Source organism: Notamacropus eugenii, chromosome 2 (assembly GCF_028372415.1).
Source record: "Notamacropus eugenii isolate mMacEug1 chromosome 2, mMacEug1.pri_v2, whole genome shotgun sequence".
NCBI lineage: Eukaryota > Metazoa > Chordata > Mammalia > Diprotodontia > Macropodidae > Notamacropus > Notamacropus eugenii.
In genome coordinates, this window is record NC_092873.1 from 478978992 (window position 1) to 479006135 (window position 27144).

Here is a 27144-nt window from a genome sequence, read left to right on the forward strand (position 1 = left end):
ATTTTGTCATTGTTTCGTAATTCCAAATTGCTTTCCAGATGGTTAAAGCAATTTACAGAAACATAATCAGTGAACATCAAAGACTGCTAATCTTTCAGTTATCTCTCTAAAACTATTTCCATCTTTGTCATCTTTGCCAATTTACTTAGTGTAAGATGAACCCTCAGAATTCTTTTGAGTTAATTTCTTTGATTATTGGTGATTTGGAGTGATCTTTCATTTTGTTGTTAATAGTTTGCAATTCTTTTGATAACTTCATATCCTTTGACCACTTATCCATTGGGGATTTAAAAAAAAAAATTTCTGGATTAACACAATATACCTTAGATACCAGATAGGTATGAGAACTATTTCATGCAAAGATTTTCTTCCTCAGTTACTGCTTTTTGTTCTTATTCTAACTGTATTGATTCTGTTTATGCAAAAGCTGATCAATTTCATGTAATTAAATTTTTGTGTGTTTACTTTTATTCTTTGTTTGGTTAAGAATTCTTCCCCTAGCCATAGATGTGAAAGATACCTGATCTGATTATTTTCTCATTTTTTTAATGAGAAAAAAGTATTGTATTCAGATCATATATCCATTTTGAGCTTATTCTGATACATGCTTTAAAATAATCTAAACCTAATTTCTGCCAAACATCTTTCATACTTTCCTATGCCACTAAGTTTTAATAGACCCCAATCAAATGAGCATTGCATAATGGTGTCAGTCATACAAGCACGCTTTGTGTTATACAGCTCTTTACTCATGCCCATATTTAAGTAAAAGGAGTACAACCAGATATATGAAAATGACTAGCATGTGGAATTTTCTCCCAGATCTATATAACAAAATTAGTCTGTGGTAGTACCCCAAATCCAGAAGTTCTAGGGACACATTTCAGGTACTTGGACTCAGACTAACCTGTTGGGCCTCCAGTACTGTTCCCATTTGTGACTTCCTGGATGATCAATATCCAGTCAGTTCAAGGAACCAAGGACCTAGGGTACAGAGCCTTCCTCTGCCTACTTTTCCTCCCTAACTAGTTGGACCTGCAGATGCTTCCTTCTCATTACTTCTGTTGTGGTTGGCTCATAGGCTAGGCCACTGGTGCGAAAACTGTGGCCTTGAGGCCACATGTGGCCCTCTGGGTCCTCAAGTGTGGCCTTTGACTGAACCCACTTCACAGAACAAATTCCCTTAATAAAAGGATTTGTTCTGTAAAACTTGGACTTGGTTGAAAGGCCGTGTCCAAGGCCTTTGAAGCCACAGGTTCCCCACCCCTGGGCTAGGCTATATAGGAACCCAATTGCTCTGTGAGGTTCACTCACTTGCTAGTCAGTCAGTGAAGAAAAATAAATAGCTGCTCAGGCACAAAGAAAGAATTTCCAGAACTACCATTCCTTCTCATTGTCCATTCCTGGGATGTTCTCACAGTTGGATCATGTGTCATTTCTGCCCCAACCCTTTAGCACTTTTGACCAAACATAATTTATAGCAGGTACTCAAGACTGTTCAGCATTAGAAAAATGACCCAACAAAATATGGCAGAGAGCCTTAAAACCAACCATATGCTTATAACAATAGATGCCAAAAAAGTCTTAAAACTTTAATTAAAACAAAAGGAATCAATTATTAAATCAATGCCCATTATTAAATGCCTACTAAGGACTCATTCCATTCTTGAGTAGATTAATCCTTCCTTCCCCAAACCTCTCCACCATTGTCTAAATAAAACATATGGATTGAGGATGGTGTTTGTTCCTAGACTAGTAGCCAGTAGCTAAAACAGTGACTGATGGATGATAGTATCCAGGAAAGATTTTGACAGGTTATAGCATCTAAGTAAATCTAATATGTTAAATTCAGTAGGGATAAATATAAAATCTTACACTAGGATTTAAAAAATTGACTTCAAAGGTACAATAACGGGGAGATAGGGTTAGGCAACAGTTTATTCAAAAAATAGCTAGAGGGTTTTTAGTGGACCTGGGCAGCCAGGTGGTATAGTAGATAGAGCTCCAGGTTTGGGATCAGGAAGACCTGAGTTCAAATCTGGCCTCAGACACTTACTAGCTGTGTGACCCTGGGCAAGTCACTTACCCTCTGTCTGCCTCAGTTTCTATAGCTGTAAAAAATGGAGATAATAATAGCATTTAGCTCTCAGGGTTGAGGATATATGAGATAATATTTGTATAGAACTGAGGACCGTGCCTGGCTCATGCCTGACATTTAAACCCAGGGATGCCAAAACATGATGAGGTTTCGTGATGTATTGTGGTGGAACCACCTCAAAGAATTCAGTCAGACCACCTCTGATCCAGGTATAGGCATTTATTGAGATTGATGCCTCTCATGAAGTGGGCTAAGTTCCAAGAGAAACCAGCAACTTCAGAGAAAGCAGGATGGATTTTTATAGGGTAAAGATGTAATTATATAACATAGAATGTAGGAATAGGATTAATATTAAAAAGGCAGGAGGAGTTTGTAATGGAGATGGGGTCCCATCTGTGGTTTGATGGTTAAACATTCTGGTTATGCTGCCCCCCAACTGGCTAGCTGTTGTGGTCCTGTCTGGTCAAGATTTATAGTTAGGCATTATGGTCCTGTCTTGGGCTGGATGGATGATGTGTTGTGATCGACTACAAGAACACACCTCTTTCCGTGGGAATGGGTCTGGGGGTTGTGGATGGGTAGAGGCAGTGGCTGGGTTTCTGTGAGAACTATGAGTTTCATGGGCACACCTGCTGTTCTAGTGAGCAGTCAGACATACGTAGAGAAGTTAGGACATTGGCGGGGGTTAGGTAGGTACAGTGGGCCTGTAATGAAGTTAGACTGTTGAGGTTGGAGGCAGATCTAGTAAGACTTCATCAATAGGTATTTAATAAATGTGTACTTCTTTCCATCTTTATTTAAGCCATCAAGAACTTTTGGGATCCTGTGTCCTGTCATATTTGACCCCACCTGGCTGTTTACTCTATTTGAGGGACCAGAGGGGAAAACCTTGGTGTGTACTAGGGAACTTCTGAAAGGACTCTGACCTGAGACATGTAAGTGCAGAGTCATAGGCCATAACAACTAGAGGTCAACCAGGGGCCAACTATGAGAGAGAGGGAGGCCTGCCAGACAGTCAGAAGCAAGTAACACCTAAGTGAGAATCAGACTAAATGAGGACCCAGTTCAAAGTGTCCTGTGAACAACACAGTGATCAAAGGTAGGGTGTTATTGATCATGGCAGCCTCAGACAGTTCACTTCCTAGGGTTTGTTAGCTCCCCTTCTGAGCTTGAGGTCACAGCACCAGCCACACCTCCTCATTCTATTTAGAAGGCTGCAGTTTCTACGTTAAAGGACAGTAGAAGAGTTATTGATTGGATCTTATGATACTTTTCCCTAGAAATCATTGATATAAATGTCATATAGGGTGCAAAACAAGTCAAGACATACTACTAGAGCCCTCCAGGACTCATTCTATTCATTATCTGTGGAGATAACTGTTTACCCACAAATTACGTAAATCAGATAGCCCACACTTCTTTATTTAGTCCGTAAGGACAGCATGAAACACTTTGTCAGATATCTTACTGAAATCAGTTATGATGGAGAATCTATTAAGGAGGACTAAAAGGATTGCTTTGATATGCTGAGGGTCCAGTTGAAGTTGGATGACATAAATGTGTAGTGTACCCAGGCCTATCCTTGATCTCACCATTACTACAAGTGCTCCCACTTCCTTGAGCAAAATCTTGGACAGTCCTCTATCTGACCATAACTCCATGACATTCCACTTCTCTCCATCTTTTCCTAAATCTAGTCTTAACCCTCATCAAGACTTCCCCTCAGTACTTTTTTAGGCCATTTCTCCTGCTCTGATTTGTGTCCTCATTTTCCAGTCTTGACCCTGTAGTTGAGCAATTCAGCTCCATGCTGTGCCCTGTTCTTGAATCCTTTATTCCTTTGTCCAGTTGCCACTCATCTCTTGCTAAGCCCTAGTGTTGGATTACTTCTGTCATCTGCCTGCTCTGATCCTGCTCATTTTCTTCTGAACAGAGCTGGAGGAAGTTATAGAAACATGCTGACTGAATACCCAACGCATTTGCATTATCTAACGTGAACTGGGTCTTCACTGCAACATAACAATCCACATACTCCTCTCTAATTGATACCCTTATTGCAGAAACTACAGTATTGAAAACTTTCTCTTCCCTCCTCTAACCATCTACACTTCCCCCTTTCCCTACCCAACTACTTTATAAGACATTTGAGTCCATTCAAAGTGAGCTAGGTAACTTTTCATTTCAAAACCCCTTGACATTAGTACTCTCCCTCTTGCTTTTCCTCCAGTCTCTGATGAAGAGGCAGCCCTTGTCCTTGACAAGTCCAACACCTCCTAGTCACCTTCTACTCCTGGTTACCTTTTCCTTTCCAGGTTTTCATCACACTGTTTTCTCCTGGTTCTTCCACATACCTATATCCAAGTCATGCCCAATAACTGTCGCCAAAGGTACTATCTTGGACATTCTTCTCCCTCTATATTCTCTTGGTGATCTCACCAACTCCTATGATCTAGTTATAAGTTCTATGTAGATGATTTACAGATCTATATATCCAGCCCCAGACTTTCTCCTGAGCTTCAGTTCCTCATCAGCAACTGCAATTGAACGTTTTGAACTTCCTGACTCAGAGGCATCTCAAACTCAACATGTATAAAGCTCATGTCTCCACCTCTCTCCTAAATTTCCTATTTTTATTGAAGGCATTATCAGTTTTCTAGTCCCCCAGGTTCATGACCTCAGCATTACACTCAACTCTCCCCACCACAAGGAAGTAGTTTTTGCCTTCTCATTTGAATATAACCATCTGTACTGGGATTCTAATTGGTCTCAGTTCTTTCCCCATTATATCCATCCTCTGAATATTTGCCAATGCGATTTTCCCTGAGTGCCTATCTGACTAGGTCACTACCTTACTCAGTAAATACTTAGTCAAGATCTGCTTAGTTCAGGATTTCATTACTTCTCATTCTTATTAATATTATTGGATCTCACTAGACTACTGAGATGGCCTTTTTCTCTTTTAAGTTTTTATGAAAGATATTTACTAAGAAGATATAATAAGAATATTCATGCAAACACTTTCCCCCAACACTTAGAGGCACACTTTTCCTTTTACCATCTGGGTCTCTAGGCTGTGTCTATATATCATTTGCCCCACCAAATTCCTTTCCAAATGCAACACAGCTGATGGGGGAATGAATCTACATCTTTGCTAATGCTTAATTGGACCAGGCAGATCAATTAGGACTTTGTTCCTGGCAAGTCCCAACATGGATTACTCTTCCAGACTTCTGCTGGCTCACTCTCTTGACCTTTTGAAGTTCATAAGGTCAGAGTCATATCCAGTCTCCTTCATCTGAAAACCAAAAAGAATGGATACAACAGAGACAAAAGCAGCAACATGGCCATGTCCTCATAGGCAGCATGGCCCCAGTAGAGGGGTAAAGGCCTGAGGCTTCTCTACCCACCATGAGGAAGCAGTCTTTGCCTTTTCATTTGAATATATCCAGGAAGGAATCTGCTTCAGTTCTCTCTCCATTGCAATCCATCCTCTATGCATTTGCCAAAGTGATTTTCCCTAAGTGTCCATCTGACTAGATCATTCCTCTTCTCAGTAAATTCTGGTGGCTCTCTAATTGCCTCTTGGATAAAAAGAGAAAGACCTCTGCCTAGCTTTTAAAGCCCTTCACAACCTGGACCCACTCTATCTTTCTGACCTCCTTATGTATTATTACCCTTACCATACTCAATGATTCAACCAAACACTAGGAGTAGAGATAGTCAGTCCCCTGAAAGCCACAAAAAGATTGGTGTTTCTCTGGATCATTCTCTGATGTTGGCTTGAGTGCATAAATGCAGTGGAGGTGGGGAAGAGTTGGTGAACATGGCTGATCCTCCTGACTGAAGAGAAACCGGTGCTTGGTCTGTCCTAGTGATTGATCTTGCCCTCAAAGAGATTACCTTGGGGGAGATAAGGGATAGGGATCGGATTTGAGATCTCATTGATAAAAGGAATTCTTGAATAAGGAAATCTCCTCTGCCACTGTAGGTCTTCCAGAGTTGCTTGTGGCAGACACCCAGCCCCAGAACACATGAGGCCCAGGCTGGATTAGAATGCAATTGAGAAACAATGAAAAATAAATAAATAAGAGTATTATAGAACTTAGATAATGATGATAATGTCTTTTTTTTAAGTCAATATGCAGCTTCAGGAATCCCTGTGTATGGTTTAGCAGCTCCTGTTTCTATGTGAATTTGACAACGTGGACCTAGAACATGGAGAGGTTAAGTGCTGTGCCCAGAGTCACCCAGTAAGTCGTTGTCAGAGGCAGGATGGGGAGGCGGGGGCACAACATGTAAACAGATGTGTGTGTACATGACACTTTGAGGAGGAAGGAGCAAACTCTAACGTCTTCCTGTGTGGGATGGCACATGAGATGAGCCTTGAAGGAAGTTAGAGATTCTACATCTTGGTCAGGTCCTTTCTATCTCTTTAAGGAGCATGTGTGTGTCCCAGGGACACAGTTTGTGTGTGTGTGTGTGTGTGTGTGTGTGTGTGTGTGTGTGTGTGTGTGTGTGTGTGTGTCCCAGGGACACAGCTTCCTCTGAGTGTTTTGGTCCAGATAGCTTGAAGTCTCTGGGATAAAAGACTGGATGACTCTGATGAAATCAGACAGGCCTATCTGAGGAGCTGCTCCTAGGTTCAAACCCCAGCACCAGCAGGACAGAAACTCTAACCCTTCCATAGTGTGTAAGTCTTTGAGGTTCTCTTCTTTCTAGCTATTGATTCAACTCTTTCACAATTTTGGATGAATGTGAGGGAAGACCACCTTCTCTTCATTTATAGATAGTTGGGATATTTCCACAGATACAACCCATTTGAAGAGTTGTATTTGTCCTTCATTGACAAAGAAGACCATGCTGTCAGAGAAATGATGACATGACTTGCACCTGACTTTGTTTTGAGTGAGGGAGGATTGTGCAGGTCACCAACCTCACTTCTCCAGAGCCATCTGAGTCAAGTGACCAGATACTCATCAGGATGACTAGAGATGACCCAGGATGCACTTGGAGAACTTGGGCCCTTTAGGCCAAGGTCTTTGTAAGTACTCACTTAAGGTGAGGCAATGCCCATTCATTGAATAGGCCTGTTTAAGAAATAGCCAGGGCATGGTCCCTTCAATGAGCCCAAGAAAAAGAAAGATATCAGGCTGGGTGGGAAACAGCAACAGTTACTATTGATAACCACTCTAAAGCTAGGAGGGTCCAGAAGAGCCCTTAGGCAGGGTCCCATTGGTGTCCCAGCTTCGGTGTAGTAGTACATTTGAAGAGTGGGTGTTTGTCCTTCGTTGCCAAAGCAACATTTGAAGAGTGATGTGAAGAGTGATATTGTGTTAAAGGAGAAACACTCAAGCCTCAACGTAACAACAGTGACATCCTTTTCTTCATTCATCACCAATTTCTGACCAACCCATGGCCCAGAATGAAAAGCTTTTGAGTATTATAATCTTAACTCAGTCTTAGAGGCTTCTTAGTAATCATTCTCTCTCTTTGGTTTGTGACCTCATCCAGGTTTTCCTGGGAACATTACACTTGGACTCATTCCTTGATCGCCACAGAAAGGAAAAAAAGACTTTCAAATCCCATGCAAGCACTCAGGCTAACAGCATATCAAATATAGGACAGGCTTTAATTTTACCTGACCCAAAATGTAAATAACTCACAATTAATTCATAAATAGTCCAGAGAAATTTCCTTCCCTCTCTGGTGGACCTCCACCTCTCCCAGAGATCTACTCAATCTACTCTAGAGTAGATGCCTTCTTAGAAAGAGAAAGCCTGACGAATCTCTAGACAGTTAATACTTCTCTCTTAGATAAGCTTCACCTTCACAGGGACCTATACAGTCACCTCCAGACTTACAGTATTATATTTATTGAGGTCCCTCCAGGAAACACAAACATTGAGGGTTGCTAAAGAGTCAAGCAACCCTTCCTTCTGTTGGGTCTCACCTTCCTTAGAACTTATATAATCTTCTAGACTTATAATAGACCTACAGTATTACCCTTGTTGGGGTTCCTCTCAAAGAGGAAACAATTCAGGGTTTATAGGAAGTTGGCTTCCCCTCCCTACACCTTTCTAAGTCCACATCTGTTCCTCATTGTTCCTTAGCTGTGGCCCCTGCTGGGGGAATTCCTCCTCAGTGTCCAGGAGGCTCAGTCATTTTACTGCTTGTCCAAGAACTCCATCACTCTCCCGCTGCTGCCACATCAACGCCAGTTTAGATTGTATAGCTCCTGACTGGTCCTGGCTTCTCTTCTCTGTTTCATCATTGTCTCCATTTGCTACCATCCCAGAAATTACCAAGTTCTCTCTTCTGTTGGGGCAATGTGATAACCTGATGAACTTAGTTGCCTGGAAAGTATATGTTGGCTTGCTTCCAGAGGACCAGAATCTCCCTCTGTGGCTTTTTAAATCTCTGTTCCTCTTTGTATCTCTCTAGCTCTCCTAATTCCAAAGTCATTGAATTTCAGTCATAGCTCAAGGGTGTTATTAGCTACAATTCAACCAATGATCCTTGAAATGGTATTAAAAAGTGGTGTTAAAATACCAAGACAAAATACCAAATGTAGGTCAAGTTCATGACATACCAAGAAGACACATTCCATGCCAGTGCCAGCTTAATCCATATTAATTTGGTTAACAAGGAATTAATCTACTCATGTAAATGACACAGGAAGGCATTACCACCTTCTACCTGACTTACATATCCTTTGATATCTAGCCTGAAACCCAGATACTGTCTGTCATTCTTGCTAAGCAATATGTAGCTAATAGCAGTGATTCCAAAAGCTATTTAACTTGCAGTATTCCCAAGGCCATTGTCATTCTGGTCAAACCGACCTTCAGTCTTTCTCAATCCCAAAGATTCTGTGGAGAACAGGTCAGTTCTCTAGGCATGTTATGACCCAACTTCAATCTAATCCAATCCTATTCAGTTCAGTCCAGCAATTATTATTAAGCACTTTTTATGTGCAAGTTCCTGGGTTAGGTGTTAGGGCTATAAAGGCAAAAACAAAACAAAACAAACACAAGTTCCTGCCTACAAAGAACTAACATTGTACTGGAGAAAAAAAATAGACTATATATGATGTCGGGCTGGATGTCTTTATCTGTAATTGGAAGCTGTGCCTACCATCTAGAAATCATCTATTTCAACACTTATTTTGTAGATAAAGGATAGATTCCCAAAGAGGTTCAGCCATTGGACTAAGCTAATACAGGTGACACTGATGGAGCCAGGATTTGAAACTGCGTCCTTCAAATGCAAATCCACCTTGCTTTCTACTGTGCTGCCTCCAGAACAATAACTTTCCAGAGTGCCTCCAAATGACCTACTACTATATAGTGTGAAAAGTGACCCAGAATGGTCTAGATATGTATATTCAATGAAAGCTGGCCTCCCTCTCCAATACCAAGTCAAGACTAATCTTGCTGAATGTACAAGGCTATGAAGCACTCTCCTGTCCCGCTGAAACTCAATTCTCACAAATGCTTGATGAAACAGGGTTAGCCTTACTCCACTCAGTATCAGAAAATTGGAATATTTCTCTAAATCTAAACTACAAGATTGGGGCAGGGAAGTGGGAGAAGAACCAGATCTGTCACCAACATCTCTACTGCCATGTTGGAAAATGTGGAAAGGATTGGTGAACATAATTGGGGGTGAGTGGAGTGAGAATAGTGTCTCTAAAATTTATCTCTGAGTGGCCAACTGCATTCTTCAAAATGTACTCTGCAAAATATAAAATCTGATTCACTGATGTCAGTTGATTCCTAGCCACCCAGCAGGTTCTGTCAGTCAGATGGGCACTGAAATTAGGAGGTGCAAGACAAGGGGCCAGGGAAGAGGCAGCTCTCAGTTCTAGCAAGCAGCTGGGTCATGTCTGTCCAGGAACCAAACTTACCTGATCCCTGGAGCATGGGGTGGACAATTAGCCATTTCTAACACCTATTAAAAAAAGGAAAATGAAAGATCAATCCTGAGATGAGAGAAATGGCACACACACACACACACACATGCACACACACACACATACACATGCACACACACACCCCAAAACCTCAAACCTCTGAAGCTTCCTCATTGTGAACCAAAAGGGGGAGTGTGTGTCATGCAGCCTCCCTGTTGGCAGGTGCTTTCTGAAAGATCTTCTAGTCCTCACACTTCCTGAGGAGGCAGTCAGAAGAACAAAGCCTGCCGAGGTTGCTTTTCTCTTCATCGTCCTAGACCCAGCTGCCAATTGGCCTCCTGTCCCCCCAAGCACCATCCTGGGGGAAAGAAAGAGATGAAGTGGAAGGGGATTGTTATCACAGCCATCCTGCAGGCACGGGTCCCAATTACAGGTAAGGCCAGGTTTTCAGATAGCAGGGGGGACTCTTTTAGAAATTCATTGGAGAAAGGGGAAAGAAATGGGTCTCTCCATCAAATTACTATCTTCCTGAAATCAGAGAAGAGGAACGGTGATGGGGGAGACAGGATGGGACCCTACCTGTGTTATGCCTGTGTTCCGTGTTACATTACAAGAAAGTTAAACATTGTTTTAGAGCTAGCCACTCAAAGACATAACTTTCCTACATGTCCCTGCCTCTCCTAGATATAAATTTTTTTTTCTAGGCATAAAGAAAGCCTTTAGGGGGAAATGAAATGGGGATCAAGACATAAGGTGTCTTTGGGGAGGATGGAACAATATAAGGCTGACCTGAACCAGAAACTGTCATCTGAGCCGTGTTTCATGAGACATGTCCCGCCTTTAGATTTGGGCCTTCCACTTACTACCACTACTGTTTGGACCCTTTTCTTCTTTGCAAACTAAAAGTATTCGCAAGTTTCCTGGCTGGCTATGTCAGGATGAATGATGATGTTAGGTGGGTCAAGAGAAAGAACTGGAGTTCAGTGGCAAAAGCAGTGTGTTGGAAAGGGTCTTTCATTTGCAGCCAATTTTTTCCTGAATCCTCAGGAGGGTATCTAGACACTTCAGCCAGACCAGACCCTCATTTTGCATGCTATCATAAAGTGTTTATGAAAAGACCAGACTTTCAAAAAGCTTTGTCATAGTTGACCCTGCATATCCATGGCTTAGAGAGAGGCCTGCAGAGACACACCCAACCTGGGCTTTATAACAGCTGTCATGTTGCTCTCTAGGCTTAAAGAGGAGTGGAGGGCAAGTAGGGGGCCAGAGGCTAGAGGGAATATAAAGGCAAAAGGATGCTGAGGCCAACCCTTGGTGCTGGCCTATTCTAGAGACACCCCTTGTTCCAATGTACACTTTATGATTATTTTGCCCTGTCTTCTAGCTCAGGGCGCGAGGAGGAAAGTGAATGGGTAGCTTTGGTATTGAACATCCTATAGATAAAAGGTTTTAATTTTAATTTTCACTAAGGGTGGGATGAGCTAACAGTGAAGAAAGGAGCTGGAAATGGAAACTGCCTTCCAACAGATGTAGACCTTTCTCCATATCTAGTTCCCCACTGCTTTGCTTAGTCAGATACTCAGCTCTACACTCTCAAGCTTCTGAGAGATGTGAAAGAAAGTTCGGATGATTAAGAGAACAACATGGTACCTATGCCTCTATCAGGAGCACACGCTCTCATCATTTCTTTGGAGCAAAGTTACGGGAAATTGGGCACCATGACATTTTCTGTAAGAACACAACTTTTTCTGCTTAGCATTGGCCTTGTGAATGAGTCACATTGTATAGCCGTTTGCCCATAAGTGAAACCCAAGTGTATCTTCCTGTGACTTATGAAAGCTCCATGATGCCCAAGCGAACAATAAAAATGTGTTGAATTTAGAGGGTAAAGACAATCAATTGGCTTGTGGAGATTATGGGGGAGAAGGGATCTAGAGCTAAGTTGATTGAGTGATATAGAACTTACCCATGAGAGTAACTATGCCTGGTTTGTACCTCCATCCCCCCACCAAAATAAAATTGACCTCAAACCAAAATGAAACTTAGCTGGGATCCCAAACTGTAATGTTTGTAGGTCAGTAGTAGACAAACATCTAAGTAGTAGTACCACTGGAGAAGCCAGAAAGTGGAAAGGAAAGGCAGTCCATTTTACCATAGAGTAGTGATGGCAAAGAGTAAACCTGAGATTCATGTAATGGGCACAGGACAGTATAGAGAGCTGGGCCCTTTGCCCCTTGGAGACATGGACTAGCTTATTAGCTTTTCTTAAATCCTATTATTTCAACATCTGAATGACAAGTGTAGGTGCCCAAATGAAAATAATTCAACTCAAGGCTGCTGACAAAAGGATTTTTTTTCAAATGGCTGCCATACTAGCCCAGGCTCTGATGGAAGATCTCCTCATTAAGTGTGGATAGATACTCCATATTTGTTGTAGAAGAAAAAACATAGAGTGACTTTGGTCCCAGAGGCCACGTCTGTACAATGTCCTTGCTGAGGTGGCAATTTGATACTGTAGAAAGAACCCTGGATCTAGAATCAGATGACTTGGGTTTCAATCCTGGTTTGACCATTTGCTACCAGTGGGACATTGGACAAGTTACTTCACCTCGAGGGTCCTCAGTTTCCTTACTTATAGAATAAGAGCATTGAACTAATTAATTCTATGGTCCCTTCTGACTCTTAGACTATGGCCCTATGGAATGGTCACAATCTAGTATTTGAATGAAGGCCTCTTTTTCTCTTACCTATAATATTTTAAAATTATATTTATCTTTCCTTTTTACTGTGATTTTTACAGCGATACTACCACCTTAAGCTTTATTTCCAAAGCAACAATATATACAGATCATTCTACAAATCAAACAAACAAATAAGGGATTAAAAAAAAATCCAAGTAATAACTGGACTACCTTATTATTGACTTTGCCGGAAGATACCAAAGCTTAAGTTGAGAAGCATTTGAAATAACATACATATCCATACTGCAAAGATCAGTTCTACTTTTGTATCCTTATTGATACCTCCCACCCATGTCCCAAGGATGCTCTCTTTCTCCCACAATGGAAAGTTAGGTCAAGAGACTGAGAATACTACCTATGTCCCAGAGACAACCCCAAGGGCCAGCAGGCAGGGATCTACCACTTTTGTGAATGAAACCAAGTCACCTGGCATGATAGTTGTCTTCAGGAGATTATCCGAACCTGGGCCTATATACAGGAGACTTGCAGGACAGGAATATGACTACCCACAGTTGTTGTTTGCCCATTGGTACCCAATGATACCATAATGCAAATAATGAGTGATTCAGTCCATCCAATAATGCTTCACTCATATCACGGGAGATTTATTAGTATAACTGGTCACAAATTTAGGAGTCATACCTTGACCCCCAAATGAGGATATTCCCTCATGGACTTCAAGGATTTGACTGGTCCCATAGCAATACAAATAAGTACCTTATTATTCTTTGTTTTGTAGAGAGATGTTCTCGGGGAGAAAAATGTATTTGAGTAAATTCAGTGTCCTAAGACTGTTACATAGAATTGACTCTAAGAATATTTTATAGAAAAATCCATCTAGTTGTCCGTGATCAATATTGCATAGTCTTGAAATTTAATTGCATACACGGGAAGGAATCTGTGCATAGATAAGAGTATATATGTAACACGTAACTGGGTATCTAAGAAAAACGCTTTTAATATAAATTTAAAAACAAGTGCTACACAATGTTCCTGGTATAAGCAACTTGTATCTCACTGAGTGAGGAGAAGTGTTTAAATATAAGGGGGATATTCATGAAAATGATATAAGAATGGGATCTTTCATGTTAGTTCATTTCTGCTCCTAAAACTTCATTTTGCTGATATGCAAGAGCCAACCACTTGTCGTAACCCAGAACTTCTTAGATTTCTTGGCCCATGAATTTCTTAGAACAGAACAAAAATCTCCTTGGATTTGCTGTTGCAGTCCCCTCCAAAACCTTTGGAACCACATCACAATTTTGTGGAGCTTTTGCCCGATTAAATGATGATGAGTATGGCTATTTTCAAAAATAATGTGCATGTTTTGTGTGTGCACTGAAAAACTATTTTAAAACAACTCAAGTAGAAAAAAAAGTATCAATAAAGGAGAGGGGAAAAAAAATTCACAAAGGGCCATAGAAACAAACGGCAGTTTGATTACTACGTTTTTAAACTTGTTACGTTCTGTTTTAAAGCAAATGTACATAACTGAAGTTCACCATTTCATTTACAATCCTTTTTTTTCTTTGTGTGTTTGAATTTTTGTGCTTGTTGATAATTAAGTGCATAATTAAAATGTATTTTTTGAAGATACATTTCATGATATGACTTGCATTTTAGTTGAAAGATAATCCAAGTGGTTCTAGAGCAACCTGGAGATCTCTCTTTGAGAACGCCTATTCTCTTGGGTCTATGAATTAATTATAAATTGGCAAATAACTGGCAATGAACTGAAATTTCCTTGGTCAACGATGACCAAAGGCTGCATTTATACAGCAGTAAGATAACTAGTTTGTTCTATCAATTTGTTTAATCAGTTAATTTAGTAAATTTTTAAAAGAAAGCCACATTGAAAGTTTGGGAAGTTACCTGAGCCCCATTGATCCAGCTTTCATAGCAGAGGCTAAACAAAAGTTTATTTGAATTTTGCTAAGTTGAATGCAGCCATCTCATTCAGACACGGTCTAAAAGACAAGCATACTTATTAAATAACCATATGGTTAAAATAGTCCTTATGGACTGATTTTATTTTCCATTGGACTGGATTTTTTATTTCTGTCGAACCTTTTCCTCTGGAGAACAGAAGGATGCTGTACAATCTTTCCTAAAAAATTAGACAGTTAAGATGGCAGGTCAAATAGTACAAAACAAAGGTCCTAGTCATACCATTCCATGTGAGGTGAGAGGGCTGTTAATGAGGAGAAATTTACAGGTAGTTAAGTAATTAAAATGGGGGAAAGGGTGTCCAGCACAATCTCCAACTTGACCTGGACCATCGTTGAAAAACCAGGAACATTTTTGACTTCTGCCTTTCTCATTATGTTACTTTAAAGTAGACCAGTGGAAAATTTTTAAAAATCATTAGGGACAGCTAGATTATTAGTATGGAAAATAAGAAAAGGTTTTCATTGTTTAATAGCTGTTATAGTAGTAAATATGTGAAACCCTCCAGGTAAGGAGTGTATAGGCAGCAACCTGTCTCAAATTTGTCTTTGGTACAGGCAACCAGAAGACCTGAATTCTAGCCCTAAGCCTGTCACTAACTTCCTGTATGATTTTGTGCAAATTTTTCTAGCTTTCTGAGGACTGAAGTTTGAGTTTTTTAGCAGAAAGGAAAGGGCTTTTATAAACCTTAAAGCACCCTATAAAGGCAGGCCCTTCTTAGTTAAATAAAAGGCAAGAGTGTTCTAAAAAAAAAAAAACTGGGGGAAAAATTTTTGAAGAGGAAAACTTCAATTCTTAAGGGATTCATGACTTTTATGGATGCCTCTTGAACAAATGTAGATCTCGGTGTTGCCTTGACTTAGTAAAGGATGATCATGAATTGATCAGGTCCTGGTAGCCAAATATCTGATGGTTCACCTCTCTGAACTTCACAAGGTTGACCCCCAAACAACTGGCATATGGAGAATATGCCCCAAATGTACTTTAAAAAAATCTACAAGATAACTGTGGAGTCAGCCGGGCTGTTTCCTATATATTTAGGGTAAATAAATGTAGTTCTTCCACTCCATGCAATTCCCTGAGCCATCTGCCCCTGACTCTTTTTTTTTCCTAGCCCTCCCTTATAATTGGTATAGTCAGGGAAAAAAAATCACTTCACTGGTATTGACCAAAAATGTATGTTCCATTCTGTAAATCGAGCATATTTCCAGGTCACTTGGGCATTAGAAATGCTAATTCATTCTTAGGCCTCTTTCTTAGTATGTATGGAGTATATGGTGTGTTCAAAGAAGACCAGCACTTTCAGGGCTACTCATGCACCTTTGGTGTCTATCTGGAACTCAACTCTCACCTGTGGTTCCAAGAAGCTGTAGCATGTGCAGTGTCTACACCCCAGTAAACCTCCTTGACAAACAGCCTAAACCAGGTTGAGGGTGACTGGTAGGCCTCAAACCCATCGGTGAGTTAGGGGGGTGTCTATCCTAAACATGCGAAGACTTCCCCTGGCAGAATGGCTAGACCTAGGAAACTATCTCCGCAGATGGGCTAAACCAGGTTGAGGGTAACTGACAGGCTTCAAAACTGTAGGTGAGTTAGAGGGATGTCTACTCCAAGCTTATGAAGACTTTCCCTGGTGAAGTGGGCAGATGAGAATAATTCATTTCAACAGCCATGAAGGTGGCTAAAGCAAGCACTGTGAAGCGCTGAGAGATTGGTCAGACTTTGAAGACACCTCGGTCATCCACCACATCCCGGCCCATCACCAGTCTTCTTAATTTTTGACTTGCCACTGGACTTAGATGACTCTGGAAGAATGACGCTGGTGACTTTGTGCAACTCTGCCTCACTTAAATCCAATTCACACACGAATCAAGACATCACCCTGTGATATCGCTGGTCCTTTTTGAAAACGAAGGATGAACAACATGGCAAGTAAGGGTTAAATTACTCCCTGGAGTTGTCTGTGGTTCAGATATGTTATTGTCAGTCTCTTGCCCCTGTTCATTCTATATCTCGAGTCCATTACCAAGAAGGGAAGGAGAAAAGGGGGATGGGGGAGGGAACACACATTTATGAAGTATCCGCTGTGTACCAGGCATTGTGCTAAATACTTCATAAATATTAAATCACTTGATTCTCACAACAACCCTAGGAGGTAGGTGCTAGCATTAGCCACATTTCATAGTTAAAGAAACTGAGGCAGAGAGAAGTGTCATTTGCCAAGATGGCGGTGGTGTGTGTCATCACCAGCCTTCTGAAGTCACAATTCCTGCTTCATTGATTGAAAGGCCATAATTTTTCTTTAAGTGATTATGATCACTGGTCCAGCTCATTTCACTCTATCAGTCTTTTGGGGTAGCTTCTATTCAAACTCTAATTATCACAGGCTCTTTTTCCTTGTGCTTTGGATAGGGAATGAGTTTGAAGTCATTTTATGAGTGGTTGAAGGAACTGAAGATAGAAAAGACTTAGGGAAGGGCCCCATAGCTGTCTTCAAATGTTACCCTGCTGAGGACAAATTAGTGTTCAGATGATTTCCTCCACACTGCAGTACAGGGGGATGGGATAGAAATGACAAGACAGAATTCAGCTCAATAGACTGGGTAGATTCCTAATAATTAGAGCTGTCTAAAAACGAAATGAGCTTCCTCATGAAGGAAGGAGTTTTCCGTCTCTGGAAGCATTCTAAGGAGGCTGGAAGACTACTTCTCAAGGACGTTGTAGATTTCATGCCTTTGTTGGGGAAATGGACTGGAGGACCTCCGAAGTCAGCTACTTCAACTCTAGTGTCCATACAGGGACGCCGGCTTAGGACAAACTTTGGACCCATTAAAAAAAAAACAAACCACCCTGCAGACTGTGGGCATGGTGGTGGGATCACATCCTGTGCTATAGTAAGTAGGTATTTATTATTATGAGAACCAAAGAAGTAAAAGTTGGGGTGGAGGAGGTGTAGCAAGAGGGGGGAGGGGAAGGAAGGCCATCAAAGTGCATGAGACCCACCTGACAATGTGGAGCAGGCTAATATAGGAAGTGGTCAAGGACGCCACAATGCTGTGAGTAGCCACTGCCTACATTTGCTTTGCACGTTACATTCTTAGCTAATAATTGTGCAACTGGGCACTTAATTCTCAAACTGAAAGGAAAAAAAAGAGAAAAAATAGAATATAGATTTGCTTCTTTGCTGCACTCAATCAGATGGGCCTTTGGCTAAGTTCTTATGCGTCAATGTATAATGGTTGATTTCTGAAGCAGGCTCTTTTTTAAAGGATTCGCCTTAACAAACATGGCTTCCTGTTTGAGAAGTTAGAGATGATTAGTTCTTCGCCTGATATTTTTACTTAATGTAACTCTTCCCTCTGATTATAGTCCAGTGGAACGAATCCTGGGTTTGAAGTCAGGGTCCTCAACTCTGAATCTGGCCTCTGCTGTTTCTGCAGACCAGTAAGTCTGGCATTAGTTTTGGGTAAAATAACAGAATCACAGAATGTTAGAAGTGGAAAAGACTTAAAAGATTATCTGACTACCTCCCTTATTTTACAGAGAATTTTACATTTACACTAAGGCCCTTGGAGGGTGAGGGGTTTGGCCCCTCCCCCCAAAAATCACAGCTAGATAAATTGCAAAAGAAGGACAAAACTGAGGTCCTTTCCCACCAAGTCCTCTGTTTAGTCCTCTCCGTTATTCTGCGATGTTGGGCAAATCACCTCCTTTCCATCATTCTCTGTTTACTCATTTGTAATGATGGGTTTGGAGGAAGCAGCTAGGTGGTGCAATGGAGAGAGTACTGGGCCCGGGGTCAGGAAGACTCCTCTTGAGTTCATATCTGGTCTCAGACATTCACTAGCTGTGTGACCCTGGGCAAGTCACGTAACCTGTTTGCCTCAGTTTCCTTATCTGTAAAAATGAGCTGGAGAAGGAAATGGAAAATCACTCCAGTACCTTTGCCAAGAAAACCCCTTGGACAGTATGGTTTTCAGAGCTGTGAAAAAATCGGACATGACTAAACAAATCCCATGAGTCTATATTTCATTGTTGATGTTTAATTGAAGTGCTACAAAAAATTACTGTTCTTTGGAGTTTTTGCCACAATTCTGGTAAATGAAGTTTTCTATGTAAGTATTTTAAAAAAAAGATTAAAAACGTCACAGTGCTACTTATGTTTTAGATCAACTGAAAGAAAATCCACGCGAACCCTATGTGAATTTGTTTGGAGATACCACTTTGAGAACCTCTGTCTATAAATTATAAATTAGCAAACAGTTAGCAGTGAATCTAAATTTCTTATCAGTTAGGTAGGGACAAAGGTAGCATCTATAAAATGCTAAGAAAAATATTTGATTTGATCAATCTGCTAATTCAATAAAGGGAGGGGGAGGCAACAACCCAGTCAACTGGATCTGCCTAAATGATAGGTGCTTAATAAAGGTTGACTGAACTGATGAGATCAAATGGAATTCAGTCACTTTATATCATTGCCATAGTTTAGGGTCTAAAAAATGCATTCATTAAATGATTACGCACACACACAGACACACACACACTCACACTATGTATGTATGCATATATATATATATATATATATATATATATAGGACACATGAGATGTGTGTGTATATGTGTGTATGTATGACATACAGGAGATATAGGTATATATGTATGTATGACGCATATGAGATATATGTGTATATGTGTGTGTGCGTATAATTTGTCTTTTCTTCATACCAGACCTGAGATTTCATTCTTGTTGGTAGCTTTCTGTAATGCAGAGCAACTTTTACTGAAACTTATAGTCTTAGAGAATTTCTTGTTTAAATCTAAGAGAAAATGTCACCTAATGAGTAGGGAGTAGGCCCCCAAGTCAGGAGGAACCAGGCTGAGTCCTGCCTCAGATACATCCTGGCTGTATCAGACCCTTGGCATGTCACTTAACCTTTTAGTGCCCAAACTAGCTCTCATATTTTATACCTAATATACAAATATTTTGACTTGACCAAAGAACCAACCATGGAAGGAAGCATGTATTAAGTGCCCACTGTCAGACTCTGTACTAAGTGCTTTACAAATATTATCTCATCTGATCTTCACCACAATCCTGTGAGGTAAATGGTATTATGAACTATTTTACAGTTGAAGAAACTGAGACAAAAATTAAATGACCTGCCCAAAGGCACATGGCTAGTGTCTGAGGCTGCATTTGAACTCAGGCATTCTTGACTCCAGGCCCAGAGCCCTATCCATTGTCTATTTACATCGCAGCCGAAAATACACAAGTAAAGTTTCCAGAAAAATGCGAAGGACCCCCTATGACAAATTAATGGGAGGACTAGACAGGAGTGATCCAGGATGAATAAACCCAGGATGGGTTTGTGATCTGAGTTGTTAGAAGGAACATGTATACTGGTGGGATCATAGGTCCTCTACAAACTGAGCATTTTAATGAGATTTTTCTGTGAGGCTTTGCTCATTCTGGAGTTTGCCACTTATATGCATGTGCACACACCCCTTGTTAGTTAAGATTCTCATGTAAATCACATTTTTGCAAATTAGTTCATATTTTAAATGCTCTAGGGAACCTTTTCATAAATTGCTTTGTAAAGCAAAGAATAATAACCTCCTAATTGGTATGTTTTGTAAGTTTGGACGGCATTACAGGTTTTCATAAAACCAAGTATACCTGGACATAAAAGACCTGTTTCTGCGCCTCACTTCCCTCCACCTCATGCAAAGGAAAAACTATTTTTGAATAACAAATGTTAGGATTTAAATAGATAAACCCTCAATTGGCCTAAATTTAATGCCAGATTAGCTCTTCTGTACCCCCCAAGCTAAGTGTCTGGTGTGCTCCAGGACAACTCCAGTCACAGGACCAATAGCTGGTATGCGTTCAGCAGATGCAAAGCCATTTTAATGTAGCTTTAGTCAAATAATGCCATGAAAAAAACTCAAGACCATAAGGAATAACTAGCAATGTATGGAACACAGGTGAAAATCAATGTTTAGGGTGGTTTCCATTGGAAGGAGGCATTAGAAGGAATTATAAGGTTAAGTTCTTTTGCCAAATTTTGCTTGGGAATTCAGTATTCAAATCTACTCCACTGATTTTTTGGTTATCCATCTAACATTTGAAGATTAGGACACTATTTCCCTCCACTGGTGTGGACAATTGAGGATTGACTGTGTCTGTTAGATAACATATTCCTGTCTCTGAGAAATGTGAACCATAGTCCTCCATATGTGGCTCCGTTAAAACAACAGCTCTTATTACCTGAATGAGAAGTATCACAGAACTTTGTGAAGAGATAGGGAGAAATGAAAAGAAGGGGGCAAGTGCTGAAGATTGTGGAGCCAATGTTGTTGTTGGATATAGCAGTGGGTATTAGTCAGTGCTGCTACAGGGACCAGAGCAAGAACAAGACTGAGCCAGCTGGAAACGTCCTAGAAGTTCTGCCTTTTCCTTAAACAACATTTAATTGTAGAGCTACTCAGACCGTTCATAATGTGTATGTGTGTTTGTGTGTATACTCGTGTTCTTTGGGGAATGGGGATGAACTCCTCTTGGTCTCACTCACGTAAATGAGCTGTGCCGTATTATTTAGCAAATTATAACAAATTCCCTTCTATGGAGAAGAGAATGGAGAAAAACTTTATTGAGCTTGGGAATCTATGGAACATGAAGAGCTGAAGTTCATGGGAATTTCCCTGGCCTGTTGTTCATCTGGTTCATAGGTTACTAGTGAGGGGGAGAAATGGAAAATGCCAATTCTCAGAACTCACAGTCGAAGTTCCATATGTCATCTCTCATGGTGAGGGAGCCACTAGCATAGATAATATTAGGTCAGACTCACAGAATGGCCAAACAAACCAACCCCAAATTTAGCTACTGGTTAAAAAAAAAGTAGGACTAGACTATAAAATGTTCAATGAATTTCCCCAGTGGCCGTGTCTATGATTCTTTGTCACTGTATTAAGATGGTAAAAAATCCACTTAATTTTTGATCATCTGAATAGTCAGTCAAATTGCAAAACAAAATGTTGGATTTCCATAGATGATTCAACCTGGTCATTAAGAAGGTTGCTAAAACTAGACTGCCAGTTTTGCAGTCTGATTGTTTAGGCGTTCATTTTAACAATCTGACCTAACACTTAGCAACCAATCCGTATTTATTACTGTGATCATCAACTGTGTGTCACGCACCATACACATAGGCTAGCAAACAGTTCATTCAGATCAATCATATTGACTGGGCCAATGTGACAGAGAAGGTAAATTTGATGGCATAAAATGCCAGAAACCAAAGGTAGACACTACTGGTGCCATATGTCACAGTCTGTTTTTGTCAGTGTCTCAGCTTGTCTATAGATGGATTTCTTCAAGGTCTCAAATTGATTTTGGTCAACTTTTTGGTTTGTGGAACTGTACTAGTTTGCATGCCTGGTCCACTATCTAGAGTAGCTTTCACAGAGGAAAATCCTTACCCAGGATTTTTTTGGGAGGCTGGTTTCATAGAATAGTAGGCTCCAGTGGCTGTAGTCCTTTGTTGATCAGCTTTTCCAGAATCTTAAGGTCAACGAGGTAGATTCCCTCTTCAGAGGTCATCTTGTCCAGCACTTAAACACACAACTCCATGTACACTTCTCTATTATCTTTCGGTTCTCCTCCCAAAGCAATTCATTACACTATACATAAACAGGGCTTGCTCACCCATCACTCTACATTAGCTTCTGCCTTGCCTTGCTGCCATTTTATACGTGATGTTTCCAGCAATGATTAAATGCCTCACCCTAGCTAAAAAGTCTTTATAAGGAAAAAGTCAGCATGAAAGTTAGGGTAATAAGCCAAACATCTTGGACTGGAACATGCCACTGATATGCAAGGTAGACATCACTTTACACAGTAAATCCATTCTTGGAAGATTTGTATGAAACAAATCACATTTTAAATGCAGCTAGGAGCTTATAATTTAAAGAATCTTGTAGCAAATTATTTTGAACATGGATGGATCATTTTATAATATAAATAATCTAATTGTAACATATTATATTATAATAATATAATAAATCTTCCCTCCCCCCACTTAATTCATCTTGTTTTAAAGTATATTTTTAAAGGTTTCTTGAGGTAGAGAATAGGTACATTGGTTTGGTTTTTTTTTTAAGTGAGGCAAATCTGCTACTTCTTAAGCTTTAGTAGTTTAAAACTACGCTAAGACTTTTGGGAAACTTTGAATCTGAATTTTGGTAGGAGATTACATGATTAGAGTCAGCGTGACAAGTCTTTAGGGGGTTGTGGGCAGAGACTGTAGGAAGAATTTATTTTAAAGAGCTGACTATAATGTCTTGTGCTAGAAAAAGTGCTGAACTTGAAGTCAGAGGATCTGGGTTACTAGCTAGGTAACTTTTCCTTCCCCAGCTTTCCAGAACCTCTTTATGTGTTATCTTCTTCTATTAGAATTTAAGCTTCTTAAGAGCAAGACTGTCTTGTCTACTCTTGTATGTTGCCCTAGCAATAGCGCAATGCCTAGCACATAGAAAATGCTTAATAAATGATCTTTTTGTCTCTCTGCCACATTCCCAGGCTATCTGCTCTGAGACTTTTGGAGGCCCCCTCCAATTTAAGTGGCCATCCAGTACCACCTGAAACTCACCCCAAATTCCTCTACCTCTAGGCTAACTACATTAAAAAAAAACAAACAAACTCTATTCCCAGAGAATTTGTGTATCATCTGTGACAGGAGCAATATTTTCAAGGATCCTGACACATGGGTTTGGCTGCCTTTTCCTAAGGCCCCACGGCTGGCAGGCCTCACAGTCTAGGTAGGCTAGACTTTTTTTCTTCACAAGACATTGAAATATGGTCCTCAGGACTAAATTGGCTCAGATGACTTAAGACTTGGCAGTTTTCGGGTATCTTAATTACAAAAAGGCCAGGGGCAGGAGAGGTTCCAGCTGTTCCTCAAGCTTCTGACCCTAGGATCATCATGAGCAGCACAGTTAGCAGAGAGCCCCACTCAGTGAATCAAAGTCACTTCTTGTTACATATCCTTTCCATGCTAGATCTAAGTAAATTTTTTGTTAACTATAAGATGTACCACCAGTGAACCTGTTTTGCCTTCATCTCTGACCTGAGATACCAGACTGATCCCACAGGCCTAGCCTATTACAACTGGTGTCACCATATGCGATGAAATTGTATGGTCCAGATTACATAGCAGTTCAGTTACCTAGTTATATAGACATCTTTATACAATCAGCTATATAATTCAGTAGATTGGGGTAGTCAAGAAAGCCTTCAGAGTAGATTGGGGTGACTAAAGAAGGCTTCCTGGAGGAGGTAGTAGATGAGTAGGATGTTGAAGAAAGAAAATTGAGTTGAGGGTAGGAAAGAATGCCAGGAGCCTGTAACTACACTTTTAGAGTGTATGGGGAGAAGGATCAGACAAGTTCACTATCAAAAGCTAATTTCTAAACCCAGCCATTTATTCTTTTTCATCATCCTTGACTCCCTGACCCACCCAAGGTAGATAGGTAGATAGATAATCTAAGGGATATTCAGTGATAGGCAATGAAAACGTAAATAAGGCAAAGACCAACAATCATATTTTGCCCTTAGCCACAACAGAAGAGAAGAGAGAGCCTTTTCCATCCACATAATATCTTCCAACAACCTGAATGGGTTCTAACATCCCCATTTTTTAAAAAAAGAGCCACTGATTCATCAAGGTCATAAAGTTCCTTTGATTATCATGAGGTAAATTTCTTGCAGAATCAAAGATTCAAACCCATTTCCACAAAGTAAATCTCCCCAAATGCCCCAGTAAGGGGACAGCTTCCTTTCAAGTTATTTCAGTGATGTCTCAGTTTATCTAAAAAAACCCCATAGCATTTCAGAGTTAGAAGGGACTATGGAGATCATTTAGCATCATTGTCCTAACTAGCAATTTGGGCACCTGGGGTAAATAACAAGAGATCAAACTTGTAATTCATGGTGTGAAAATAATACAAGAAATAATTTAGACAAACTCACTTGAGTAATAAGGGGGATTAGTTGCCACAATGACTCACAGATGGGTACATCTGGCAGCTTCTGGTTTTAAATAATTTTCTTGCTAACTAGATGCTAAGTCACATGAATGAGTGAAAAAGCATTTGTTAAGTGATTACTATGTTCCAAGAACTTTGCTAAGTAAGCACTGGAGATATTCTGTAAATACAAAAGCAAAAAAAGTCTCTACCCTCAAGAAACTTACGTTCTAAGAAGGATGTAACACATATCGAGATGTGGTGGTCAGAGATGGTGAATGGCGGCATAGTAAAGGAGGTTGTTATACCCCATCCAAGAACAATGGGAGAGTTTGTTTGGTGATCATGGTTCCAGAACTGGAGGGAGAGGGTTAGGAAAGGGAAGGGAAGTAAAGGAAAGACAAGACAAGGTTATTGGCAAAGCTGTGGAGGAAGTGGTTGGAGAGTAGGGAATAAAGGGAAGCATGGTGGCTGGGGTGTTTCTCAGAAAATATTTGGAGAGTCACTAATCAGAAGAGCAGGATCCCAGGGTAAAAGTTCCTTAAGGATAGGGATTCTTAACCTTTTTGTATTATGGACTGCTTTAGCAGTCTGGTGAAACCTCTCTATGGACTCTCAGAATAGTGTTTTTAATGCACACAATAAAATTTGTTATAGTTGTTAGTCATTTCAGTCATATCTGACTCTTTGGGACCCCATTTTGGGGTTTTCTTGGCAAAGATCTTGGAGTGGTTTGTCATTTCCTTCTCTACCTCTTTTTACAGATGAGGAAACTGAGGCAAAAAGGGAAAAGTGACTTGCCCAAGCTCATACAGCTAGTAAGTGACTGAGGCTAGATTTGAACTCAGAAAGATGAGTCTTCCTGACTTTGTCTGATGAACCCCTAAGAGGAAAAGACCATGTCTTTGAACGCAACCCAGTCCCTGAATTTCAACAGGCCAGATCATTGGCACCTCCACCCAAGACAACTGGCCCACCCCAACCCACCTAGATCACCTAATTAGCTTACTTGACATCCTTTCACTGTGTTCTTGGTCCACCCTAGGCTACTTGCATATACTGACCACTCCTGAATCCTATCCAGATCATTTCACTGTCCTTTTTGTATATAAGCATCAGTCTTACCCCTATTAAGTTCCCTAAGATTCCCTAAGAATATCACCTACACTGTCAGCTTTACAATAAACCTTGCTGCTTTGACTGGAAGACAGTTTGAATGCATGAATTCATTCCAGGTGGATGCTACTCTATACCCTAACATTTCTGCATTCCCATCACCTCTATACCACATCTTTTCCACCGAATCACCTGGCTACCTATATAATAAAATACATAGCATTAAAAAAGGAAACTAATTACATTGAAATACAGTTATCAATTTTTTTTTTTAAGTTCCATGACCCTAGGTTAACAACTTCTGTTCTAGGGCATAGTCTCTGGGGAGGGGGGGTGGGCAAGTTCTGTTTCTTTTTTGCCAGACTATTTATATTAAATACTATAAGGCAGGTAGGTGGTGCAGTGGAGTACCTGTACTAGAGTCAGGAAGACTCATCTTCCTGAGTTCAAATCTGGCCTCAGATCTTACTAGCTGTGTGACCCTGGGCAAGTCCCTTCACCCTGCTTGCCTCAGTTTCCTCATTTGTAAAATGAACTGGAGAAGGAAATAGCAAACAACTCCAGTATCTTTGCCAAGAAATCCTCAAATGGGGTCATGAAGAGTCTAAATGACTGGGCAACAACAACAAATTTATATTGAATTTTTGCACCTTTGAAATTTTAGTGCCCAAGCATATGACTCTAGGTGCCTCCTCCTAGTTGTGGTTGTTTAGTTCAATCTCTTTATTTTACAACCAGAGAAACTGGAGCCTAGAGGTGTTAAAATGACTTGCCCAGAGTCAAAGTCAGCCCAGGACTTAGAACCTCCCCCTACCCCACCTTCTTTTGATGACGATTAAGGTTTCTGTTTCCTCTTTCTGGTCTAAGGAGGTTCGGGGTTACATTATTGTGATTTAGTTCCCAGTGACTTGTGCAGGGTCTCATGTCGAGTAAGTGTTTGAGGTGAGTTTACGAACTTGTATCTTCGTGACTCCAGGTCCAGTGCTCTATCCACTGTACTGCCTAGCTGGCTTTTACATTGATGCAGGATTTCAGATTGGCAGAATACTTTGTATATGTTAACTCATTTGAACTTGCAACAACTTTGCAAAAAAAGATGCTGTTATTAGCCCATTTTATCACAAAGGAAACAGGTACAGATCATTCACATAGCAAGTATCTGAGGTCTGAGCTAGGAACCTCTGAAGGACTATCAAACCACCACCCTAGAACTGCACAGTGGAGAACTCAGTTCAGAAGCACAGCAGAAGACATAGAGATGTATTTTTCTGACCTAGGCATCTTAGAGATAGCATCCCCTGAAAACA

The 27144-nt window shown here is 40.5% G+C and overlaps 1 protein-coding gene across 1 annotated transcript in view; it reads left to right on the top strand.

Moving 5' to 3' along the window:
• Nucleotides 1-10285: 10285 nt before the first annotated feature.
• The window catches only part of CD247 (CD247 molecule), a 94929-nt gene continuing 78070 nt past the window's right edge, over nt 10286-27144 (top strand). Inside the window, exon 1 of the mRNA XM_072648740.1 lies at nt 10286-10443. Coding sequence (XP_072504841.1) covers nt 10386-10443 — 58 coding nt within the window. The 5' untranslated portion in view covers nt 10286-10385. The remainder of the gene's footprint in view (nt 10444-27144) is intronic.